General features: G+C 33.4%; 1 protein-coding gene across 3 annotated transcripts in view; it reads right to left on the reverse strand.

Annotated features, from left to right (window-relative positions):
- COL11A1 (collagen type XI alpha 1 chain) overlaps window positions 1-12,318 on the reverse strand; it is a 225,292-nt gene that overhangs the window by 182,751 nt on the left and 30,223 nt on the right. For all 3 annotated transcript variants that reach the window (XR_015161606.1, XM_086394454.1, XM_086394456.1), the window contains exons 3-4: window positions 7,882-8,095; window positions 4,164-4,326 (exon numbers count right to left, since the gene is read on the reverse strand). Coding sequence is in view for 2 of the 3 variants with exons in the window: in XM_086394454.1 (XP_086250580.1) it covers window positions 4,164-4,326; window positions 7,882-8,095 (377 nt within the window). In the remaining variant the exon portion in view is untranslated. The remainder of the gene's footprint in view (window positions 1-4,163; window positions 4,327-7,881; window positions 8,096-12,318) is intronic.

Genomic DNA, 12,318 nt, shown 5'->3' on the forward strand with positions numbered 1-12,318 from the left:
GGAAAGATTGAGGGCAGAAGAAAGGGGCAACAAAGGATGAGATGGTTGGAATATCACCTACTCAAAGACATGAGTTTTAGCAAACTATGGGAGATAGTGAAGGACAGGGAAGCCTGCTGTGCTGCAGTTCATGGGGTCACAAAGAGTTGGACACAACTTAGTGACTGAACAACAACAAAACATGCACCTACCAAATAACCCAAGCATTCAACTTCTAGGTACTTAACTAAGACAAATAAAAATAAATTCCCACACAAAATGGGCATGATTATTCACAAAAGCTTTGTATGTAGTAGCCAAAGTATAGAAACAATCCAAATGCTTTCTAGCAAAATAGATGGATTAAGAAACTGTGTTTTATTCACACATTAGAAAACTGCTCATTAAAAAAAAGCAAAATAAAGATACATAAGAAAACATGGATAAGACTTAAAAATGGTATGCTGAATAACAAGTAGCCAAACTAAAGAGAATGCATACAGTACAATTCCATTTATAAAAGTTTCGTAACATATAAGTTGTAGTGATAAAACATAAATTAGAGATTACCTGGGGTTTAGGATGGAGAAAGGATGGATCATAAAAACACAGGAGGAAAATTTCTCTGGGTGTGATGACAATAATTTCAGAGGTATATATGTGTGTGTGTGTGTATATATATATATATATATATAAGTGTGTGCGTGTATGTGTGCTGTCACATCCAACTCTGCCACCCTATGAACTGTAGCCCACCAGAGACTGCTCTGTCCATGGGATTATCTAGGCAAGAACGCTGCAGTTGTTTGCCATTTCCTTCTCCAGGGGATCTTCCTAACCAGGTGTTAAACCCACATTTCTGATATCTGCATTGGCAGGTGGATTCTTTACCACTGAGCCACCTGGGAATCCTCATATATGTATACACATATATGTATATGTCACAACTGATTAAATAGTACTCTTTTGATATTTTTATATTATTGCACTTCAATTATACAAAAGTCTCAAAGACTGACAAAAATGTATCTAGACTGGGAAAGATGGATAAATGTGAAAATTGTTTCCATCTTATCATGCTAATCTACAGGAAAACTGTGTCTACTGGCATACTATCTTTTTAAGTATGAACCTTGGAAAACATATGCAGTTTAAAGGGACATGGGGACTTCCCTAAGGGTCCAATGCAGAGGAAACAAGTTCAACCCCAGTCTGGGAGGACTGCACATGTCACGGACCACAGAGCCCAGCACCACTACTAAGGTTATGCTCCAGAGCCCATGAGCCACAACAACTGAGCCCATGGGCTGTCATTACTGACACCCATGAGAAAGCCCAAGAGACCAGGCCTTGCAACAAGAGAAGCCACCACAATGAGAACCCTGGACACTCCAGTGAAGAGTAGCCCTGGCTCACCACAACTAGAGAAAGGCCAGGAACATCAATAAAGATCCAGTGCAGCCAAAAACAGTCAAAATAAATACATTTAAGAAAAAAAAAACAATATTCTTAGCAAGAAAAAAAGATACAGAGTCACAATCTGTCTAGTACTAGTACTTCAAGCACTTTACATGCATAAATTCAATTTTTTAAAAATACGAAAGAGAGAGATTATATTACTGTTCTCATCTGAAGATTAAGAAATTAAAACTTACAAAAAATAATTACACAGAGAAACATGATTAAGCTATGTATTAGGATTCAAAATCAGATTTTTCTCATTCCCAAATCAATTCTTATATTTACTCTGCCATGCTAAAAGTATATAATCTGAATTATGGGTCTACATATTCATTTTGGCATTTTCATATAAACTAATTTTGTCATACTTTAAAAAATATTTTTAGTTTTGCTTTTATTATTTAATGCTGAATTCTTAAAACTCTACAGATTGCAATTCAAATACTGCATATTAGACTTTCTTTTTTCAGATAAACAGCTGAAGTTACTTCAAAGTTTAGAATATGGTTTATGCATTAGATTGCTAATGTTTAATCAGATAAAATAGTGATACATTTTGCTTTCAGCACCTCTGTCTTTGGTCGTTTACTAGATACCTCTTGGCTAGATATATTTTGGTTAGTAGTGGTTGAAGACGCATGGAAATATTTTAAGGAATCATTTTTACATATTTTAATTGTTGATACTATAATCAGCCTATGAAACATAGAGGTGCTTATTACATATTTTTAATATGTAGCATTAGGTTTAATTATTTATTTTGAAAAAAAAAAGAAGAAGCTTACTGTGATAGTCTGTAACTACACTTTAAAAACTCTGAACTGGACCCTAGAAAGTATGAGTGTAGTATATGGAAAAGAAAGTGGAATATAATCTGGTTTTATATGCGCGTAGGGTAGGGGGAATAAAAAATAAAAATTAAATGACATTCACCTAGAAGTAAGTTCAGGTAAAAATAGAAGTCTCGATGCTATAAAATGGTATGAAAAAGAAATCTAATCAATGTATATGTGTGTGTGTGTGTGTGTGTTAGTCGCTCAGTGATTTAGTTGCTCAGTGGTGTCTGACTTTGCGACCCCATGGACTGTGGAACCAGCCAGGCTCCTCTGTCCATGGAATCTCCAGGCAAGAATACTGGAATGGGTGGCCATTCCCTTCTCCAGGTGATTTTCCTGTCCCAAGTATGAATCCTGGGTCTTCTGCACTGCAGGTGAATTTTTTACAGTCTGAGTCACCAGGGAAGCCCAATCAATGTGTACATGTATCAAATATTATCTTTCAGAAACAGTAAATTTTGACAACTAATTAATAAATAATATTATATATTTCCTCTTATATGTTTTAATCATTTATGGCAAAAACAATGTACTCTTAATTTACATATTTAACTTAACATAAGCTCTGTGAATATGTACAGCGATAGATTAATGTATGAAATGAAACCTTCAACTGATATATTTCTTCCATATTACTCATATGTTCTAGGAAAATCAGGTGCTGTGTATAACAAAAATAGATTTAGCATATGAAACTGATGTTCATAAACAGTTTAATTTTAAAATAGAATTCTGTAAGCCTAAAAATTAAATTAATTTATATATTCATTCATTTAATAAATAAATATTCATTTATCATTTGTGTGCAATCAATGCATGATATTGAAATATCTGAGACTTTATTATTACATATTGTCTGAATCAGTTTGTCATTAATTTAGTGTGATATAATGTGTTAAAACATTTTGTTTAGCATCAAAGACCTGGGTATATACTAGTGCAAAAACTCAGAAACAAATAGAATCCCAAATAATCTGATATGTCACAAATAATAGTTCTATTTGAAATTATGCCATTGATTTTATAACTAAGCACATAAATGCAATATTCTACTGGCCCTCTGAATTTCCACTGTGGTTTTTGAAAACACATACTGTGTGTGCGCACATATCTCTATATACGTATCAGCAGAATGCAGCAAATGTATTTCCATGTAAAACTTGTCTATTAAACCATAATATATTATACAGCTTTACTTTGTTACACTTTGAAAACTAAGTTATTAAAAAATGGTATTAAAACAGTCACCAGAGTAATGACTGAATAGCTCAGGAGTGCACCCCTTCATGGAGTCAAATGTGTTCGTTCCATTAATAATTGACTAAATGAAAATTAAAGCAAGAGTTACCAGATACAGTGATGGAAGGGTCAAATAAATAATGTGATTATCATAATTGGTCAATTATAACTGGAAAGGAGCTTTTAACCATTACCTTCACATTGAAATAGTGATTTTTAAAAATAAAGTTTATCTTTTGGAGTATCTCTATTTTACCTTGGAAATACACACACACAAAAAAATATCTGACTTGTACATTTCATTAACTTAATCTCTGAGAGAAGGAATTGAAGAAAATGTTCTTTTCTCCAAAGAAAATAATGCAAAGTACTAAGAGGAAAGCCATTCGTCTTTCCCAAGAATATAGCATGCCAGTGTTTAAATCAACCAATCTCTATTAAAGTTTCCCAGGTTTTATAGTCACCACTGTCTACTCATTCTCTTACTGGACAATAGAAAACATCACTGCTATACATACAGGGGAATAAATCAGGTCACCCTTTAAAGTTTACAACTTTGCTTTATAGCATATATGGATTGTTGCTGTTATTAACTCCACTCATCTGAATTAATAATATTCATAAAAAATAAAGTTTGATTTATTTTACCTCAAAAACTTCTTCATCCAAAATCCTTGTCCCAAAAACCATAATTCCATTGGTGTCAACGATTGCTTTCTCACTTCTGTCAAGCGGTTTTGTAGTTTTCTTCTTACAATCAACAATCATTGTCACAGTTTTCTTCTCCACGCTGATTGCTACCCGGTGCCACCTTAAAAAGCCAAATAATGCTGTAAGTTCCAAAGATGTTGTCAAACCATTATTGTGAAAGAACAATGTATTTTGAATTATACAAGTGATCTTAAATTATACAAAATGTAGGCTTATTTATTCATCAATCAGTTAACAAGTGGCTACTTAGTATCCAGAGCAGTGGTAGGTACTCAAAAAGTCACACAGCTATGTAAATTGCACAGCAGGATTAGCTGTCTGTGCTGATAAGGCAGTGCCCATCCTCTGCTTCATCTTGTGTTGAAACAATAGCTCGATCTCACCATGCTCTCACGAGGTTATTTGATAGAGATTAGGGGTGGGATATGGGATAAGTAATAGTTTCTATGTACGTAAGTGCTTTCTTCCAATGTGGAATTTCACTTGAAAGAATTCTGCTTGAGAGATCCCCTGATACAGGCTCTAAAAGGGTATGTCTACTAATTGAATGAATGCTCCATCTGGAGCAATTGAACGTTTAATTGTAAGACACAATGTGCTTCTCTGTCTTTACTCGCATTTATTTCAAGTGCTTTCGTTTTCTTTTTCCACTTTAATTTCAAGACAGTTATATTTCACTACTGTGGGCAGGATCCAAGACTGAGACACAATATCTCTCCTTTCCAGAGTTGGCAGGAAGTAGGAACACTGAAAGAAAGCATAGTCAATGCATGTGTGGAGTGAGAGTCTCAATTCACTCTGAAGCTACTGCTCCAGCTAATTCAGAGCAGTGATGACAGGCTTTGCAGTGGGGGTGGGGAATGGGGGGGCGGGGCGGGGGGAGGAATGGAGATGTGGCCAGTCCTTTGGAAATACAAATACCCTAATCAAAATTGTAAAATGGTGGGTTTTATTAACAGTATCTTGTGCTAACATAAACAACTAAATGAAGATCACTTGCATTTTGCAAACCACTCTTATTTTTCCAAATGAAAAGTGCTAAATTAATATTCCAGAAGTTTCTAGGACTATATCCATAAAATAAAGTACCCAAAGAGTTGCAGGAGCCTTTCAAAAATCTGTTTCATGTGACTTGGCATGGCTACTGATGAGGACCAAGTATATTTCCATATACACTTAATCTTTGGTCTTTCCATAGCAATTTGAACTAGCATAGGCATCTGCTTGGTTTGAATTGCACAAAGATTTATATTAGGAGGCACTTAATACTGTGAGAGTAAAATTTACACATGTTTCCGCCAAGAAGTCTGTGTCTTCAATTAAACCCCCTCCACTACTGTGGGCATGTGCTTTTCATTAACATAAAATAAAAATGATTTCTTTCTATTGTTGCAAGTTGATTAGGACTCTAAACTTGAATTTTGTTGAATTAATTTAAGGTCTGATAATAATATGTCATAATCATGGTGTCACATACAATGTTCAAAATACTAAATTAACCTTAAATTTTGGAAACATTCTTAATTATCCTCTTTCTGTCATATTATACATTCATATCATCAGGAAATCTGTCAATCCTATATTTGCAGGATATTCAGGATTCAAATCTCACAATTTTGACCAGGTAACCATGTCTCTCTCCTAGACTCCTAACTGGTCCCTGCTCCCACTCTGATGCAACCAGAGTCGCCATTTTAAAATATGAGTCATATCAAGTTTCTCTTTAGCTAAAAGCTAACCTGATACTCCCAGTAAAAGCCGAAGTCCTTACTTTGCCTAACCCTGCCTCTCTTCTATCTCATGTCCACATTTCTGCTTTCTGATTCGCAGTATTCCAGCCACACTTCTGCCTCTTTCTTGTTCCTTTCACCTAATTCACTTTGTCAGGAATGCTCTTCCTCCATAACCCCACATGCTCACTCCCTGGCTTCCAAGGTCTTAGCTCAAGGCAACCATGCCGAAGAGGACTGCTGTATCTAAAACAATCTAAAACAGTATACCCTACACTTCTTACTCTGATGTATTTTCATTCATAGAATTATCATCACTTTTCATATTAAGGATAATGATGTAAATTACTTGTTAAAGCCCAGTTTTTTCCTGGGTTTGAGAGGCAGTTTTTCCATGGTTCTGACAATGGTAATCTGAGTGTGAATTTTTTTTTCCGCATCTGAACAGCTATTTCTTTCTTATGTCTATAATCAAATGTTATATTTGTGATAAATCTTCTTAGTAGCCTAAATTCAGCAATAAAATATGAAGTACATTTAACAAACATTTATTTGCTTTTAGCTGCTCCTGAAATGATAGGGAGCAAAACAATATTAAACAATATTCACAATACAGAATTCAGCATGATTTTCTTAAGAGAGTGGCTGTTACTGGACAGTCTACCTGAGTTCAAACCTCACCTTTGCCACTTTCCAAATGCAAGTTACTTAAATTCCCAGTACCTTACTTCCCTTATCTGTAAAATGGGTTTATTATTATTTTCTTCAAAAAGTTGTGAAAAATTAAATAAGTTAACTTGTATAAGGTGTTCACAACAGTATACAGCACATATTGAGTATTATATAAAACTTCCTATGATTGTCAATATTAATAATATTGGTGCATGCATGCGTGCTAAGTCACTTCAGTCGTGTCCAACTCTTTGCAACCCTGTGAACTATAGCCCACCAGGCTCCTCTGTCCATGGAATTCTCCAGATAAGAATACTGGAGTGGGTTGCCAGCCCTCCTCCAGGGGATCTTTCCAATTCAGGGATCAAACCCAAGTCTCTTTTGTCTCCAGCATTGGCAGGCGGGTTCTTTACCGCTAGCTCTATCTGAGGAAGTCAAATCAGATCATTCTTTTGCTCAAAACGTCTACAGTGACTTCGTATTTACCCGGAATAAAATCCAAAGTGTTTCCAATCACCTATAATCCAATGTATTATGGGCTTCCCTGGTGGCTCATTGGAAAAGAATCCTCCTGCCAATGCAGGAGATGTGGGTTTCATCCCTGGGTCAGAAGATCCCCTAAAGAAGAAAATGGCAAGCCACGCCAGTGTTCTTGTCTGGGAAATCCCATGGACAGAGGAGCCTGGCCATCTACATGGGGTTGCAAAAGAGTCGGATAGGATTTAATGACTAAACAACAACACAAAGTATTATACCATTTTCCCTCCTGCTGCCTCTCCATCCTCAACGTTTCACTCTGTTCCTGCCACACTGGCATCCTTGATGTTGCTTAGGCCAAATCAGTCACAGCCAGAATCAGAGGCTGTGCATTTGTTTTTCCTTCGTGTGGAATAGTACCCTTTTAATTATTAGCAGTGGCATGCATCCTACCACCTTTGCATGTCACCTTCTTAGTAAGACTATCCCTGACCTCACTCCTTAAAATTGCACTCCCCACCATCATCCCCTACTCTCTTCATTGCTATATTTCTCCCTGTCACTTATCACCATCTGATATTCATTAGTAATTTTTTATCATTCACTGCTTGACCCAGATTGTAAACTATGTAAGGTTAGGTATTTTATTGTTTTGTTCATTTCTGCATCACCGCTCCCTAGAAAAACTGCATCACACTTTATAAATATTTGTTGAATGACCGAATGAAGGAACTGCTTTCCACATAGTTAAAACACAGGATTATTGTGTTACTTACTTTCCATCTGCAATGTTAACGGTTCTAAAAAGGGGATAGTCTTCTGGGGCAGGTTTTCCAGTGTGGTCTTCATACAGGAAAACAGGTGATCTCCCAACCTCAACACCAATTTGCTGAATACCGTGCTCATTATATATAGATAAAAGGAAAGACTGAATTCCTTTTTGGGGTTTTATTGTAAATAATATTGAAAAATCTTCTGGAAAAGTTCCCCCTGAAAACAGAATGCCAAAGAGTCAGAAATTCTAAACTATTCCTGGATCACCCTATTATTTTTGAGCTTACCAATGTGGTCTTAACCAGTAACCAAAGTTCAAACAGTAATACCAATACTGACTTAAAAACCAGTGGGGAGGGGATTCTATTAATTTTTGTCTGCAATAATTGTTGAAGCTGTATTCAAACTTCGCCACCACTCATTAAAGCACAAGGATTATGTAAAATTGAATGCATAATTAGGAAACAAGATCATGGTGCCAATTCAATATCAAACACACAATAAGCACTTTTAGAACACTTAAGATGAAATTCTGGTGTACAATTTGTATTTTCTGCCTTTGTCTAATCTGTGCTCTCTATCCTCTCTTGAAAGAGGCATTGTAAGGACACAACATATGATGGTGCTCTTAGTCATCTCTTCAAAAGCTAAAGATTTTCTGAGCAGTTTTTTCTATCACACATGAAGTTTCACTAATAAAAAGCTTATGTCATTAAAATCAGAACTCTTAGATACTTGATTAATTTGATTCTAAATTTAAGAGGGTTAATTTTTTTTCTTTTCCTTCTCATCATCATATCCCAAATATCCAGCATGGGGCCAGATCTATATAAGTTCTTAGTAAGCATTTATTAAATAAATATATAAATTAAATAGTTACCACAATACATCTCAGATATTTAAGCAATGACTATTGTGGGTTTTTTTTTTTACTAAAAACACTGCATATAAATTTGTGGGTTCTATTTTTCAAAAATAAGTTTACATATATATTTTATTTAATCCTTTTACTACCCTGGGACATAAGTAAAGTAGGTATTGTTATTTGAAGGATGAAATTATTTAAATTAAAATTTTTACACATGCAAAACTGGTGTATATGTGCATGCATAAGCCAACACCAAGAAATTCCATATTCAGTCCATCCATTCCATACACTATTATGTATGGTGGTATGAAATAATAAAAATACTATAAATATGAATGCCATGAATTCAAATTCAGAAGACTATAGGAGACTTTAAGTTTTAATGTGAAGAATTTATAGAAGTGAGAGGGATACTTATACATAAAGATATTATGTTAAGTCAATTAATTAGAATACTATTTATAATAATAAAACATTAAAATTGCTTGCAATGGTTGGGATTGGTTAAATGAAATTTTAAAATACTAATACAGTGGAATTCTATGCAGCCACTTAAAATGATATAGTGGAAAGATGTCTTATGAAATGGAATTATGGAAAGTAAATAAGAATATTTCACAAAGAAAGCAGTCAATTAACGTTACCTATTTGGTTCTAATCTACCTAAAATCTAGATACTCTAAAATCTAGATAGATGCCTCCAAACAAATAGTGTCTACTTAAAATTCTTAATTTTAATCTTTAAAATAATTTACCAATACAACTTCACTGGATCACAAATAGATCATAAAAACCTTGCTTTCATTGCAATTTATACACATACACAAACACACACACAGAGTAAGAATTTTGTTTGATTTGATTTGTGTCACAGAGATAGCCAATTTTATATTTATGAAAATCAATAGAAGAAAAATGATCATGTATATAGAATGGAAAGATAATAAAACACATCAATTAACAAAAACACCTTTTAGCTTCTTTTACTACAAATAAAAATATAAGTAATTCAGCCTAAAATTGAGGAAATTCAATAACAAAGAAGTTTTTTCTTCAAATGATTAACTCAAAATGTTGTTGAGAATTATAGGACTTCTTTCCCTGAATACCTCAATTTTCAAATATGTTCTGTACTCAAAAAAATGATGCCAAAATAGTATGAGTTGGATAAAACAATATTTTTGCAAAAATTATTTAATAAAGGACATTTACAAAAAGAGGAATTTCAGGAAATAATATATTCATGTGAGACTTAATAAGTTGTAACAAATTTTAATCATTCCATTTATGTAACACAGCTTTTGAAAATTGTCAACTTCTAATTGTAGCAACAAGTAAAATCTTTCAATTATGGAAGCGTTTCTCAATTTAAAATTAAGCAACAATATTTTAATTGTAATCTCTAAGTTATGACCTTTAGAAAATAAATTATAAAAAATCATGACTCAATGTCAAAATGTCCACAATATAACCTAGACACTTATTTAGATTCCTCCCTATAAGATGCTAATCAAATTTGTTTCAGCCAACTAAATCTATCAGAGATAATTCATTACAAAGTAAGTTCAATAACACAAATTCAACCACTTAAGATGTGAAATTTTATCTAAATAGTAGTGATCAGTATATATGATACAGAAAAAATGTGTAAGTTTGCAACTTAGTATGTTTTAAAATGTATAAACACAAACTAAGAATAAAGTATCCTCTCTATTAAATGATTGCTGTTAAAGGAAAAAAATGTTACCACCTCTAATAAGTGTATATACATAAATCCTAGATGTGTAATAATCACTCAGAAGAGTATATCAGATACAAAAATGATTCCCTAAATGGGCTTTTAACATCAATAGATATTGCATCCATGAATACATTTGATATTAAAAAAGCACAATAACTATTATTGGGGTTTAATTTTTAACTTGTGGTCCATATATTTTCATGCAGAATATGTCTCCCTTTAAATAAAATCTCTTTCTGATGTAACTTAGTGGTTGGTAGGGTTTTTAAAATCATGTGTGAAGGTAATTTTGCATAATGGCAAAAGCCTACTTTAGTCTAAAAAGAGTCCCCAGACTATCTCTCAGCTTTAAATCATCCATGGGTTCTGTGACTGTATTCAAAAATTTCACATTTCTAACACCTAATCCATTGTTTGGGTTGAAATATTCTTCTTTCCAGGTGGTTATGAACATAAAGTTCAATATACACAAAGTTTCTTGTACTGTGTCTGTCCCACAGCAGGTGTTCTAAAGAGACCAGGTGGAATTTGCAAATTACAGCATCTATTCAGGTCACAGGTACAGAGTTCTCAGGTATTTAAATTCAAGGTCTCAAATTGGGACTTTGGAGGACACATAAATTAACTCAACAGAGCATTACAATGGCAATCTGAAAACACTTCCCCCAACCCTAATGTTGAAGTTTCCAATACTACTGCTTACTTCATTCATTAGGAAAGAAATTGTTACTTGGTGTTTTCATAATGAAAGAAAAAGTATTCCAAATAAATTTCCCAAGATTTTTCACTATTTTAATAAAGAATGCTACTAACACATTCACTTTAGATTTTTTAATGGTAAAAGTGCTGTTGGTAATTTTTATTAAATGCTCTTTTGTATTAATTGACAGGAAGCTATATCTTCCAGGAATATAACCCTATAATCACTTGCATGTGGAAACAGATATAGATGTCTCTTCCTATCTGAATTACTCATTATTAAAATCACATACCTAAGACACAATGTTTTGAGAAGATGGGGAAATGTTGATTATTCTGTTAACTGACACAGAAGGACCTCCTAGAAGTACATGTTGTGCTCTTTTTCCAAGAATAAACAACAGAAATAATCAAATTAATCAAAATAACTACTACACCAGAGGGCGGAAAAACTGATCCTGAGATGATGAGCCAAATATAAAAAATTATAAACTAACTTCTTGAGTATCTCTAAAGCTTTTCCATTAATCTATTTTACTCTCTGTTTCTCTCCTGAAAATTCCCATCCTTTTCCTATTTCAGCATTAGAGTGTAAATAAAGAGAAAAGCCGCTTAATTTTTACTATTTACAACTTTCACATTTGATTTGAAAAATATTTCATGAATTTAATTTTTCATTTTAAGTCAGAAAAAGTGTGCATTTTATCCTTATATTTGCATTTTGTTACTTTTGTCCACCACAAATTTGCATTTTTCAAGACAGGAAATATTTTGGAAAAATCAATGATTTAGCAAAATAAATCTATTTTCAAAAATACTTTAAAATGTACTTTCTTGAAAAATATGCTATTTTCGCTTTGTAAATTTGTAGTCCCTTGATCTATAATTTTTCTATCAATAGAAAAGAGTTTTATGTAAAAATAGGGAACTTGAGTTCCTTCACATGAGGACACGAGGATAATATGAAGAATTTAAAGGATAAATTGTTTCTGAAAAGATCCTAAAAGACCAAAAAGGAATACTTGATAAGACAATATTGGCCTTGGCAATGAAACAAACCCTGCATTAAATATTGACCTTCTGTAATATGGATAAATCAGAGTCTCAGTGAAATTCAGTTTCTTCTTCTGT

This window comes from Bos grunniens, chromosome 3, assembly GCF_055505025.1.
Source record: "Bos grunniens cultivar Pamir isolate PY7600 chromosome 3, Bosgru_T2T1.0, whole genome shotgun sequence".
Taxonomy (NCBI): Eukaryota; Metazoa; Chordata; class Mammalia; order Artiodactyla; family Bovidae; genus Bos; species Bos grunniens.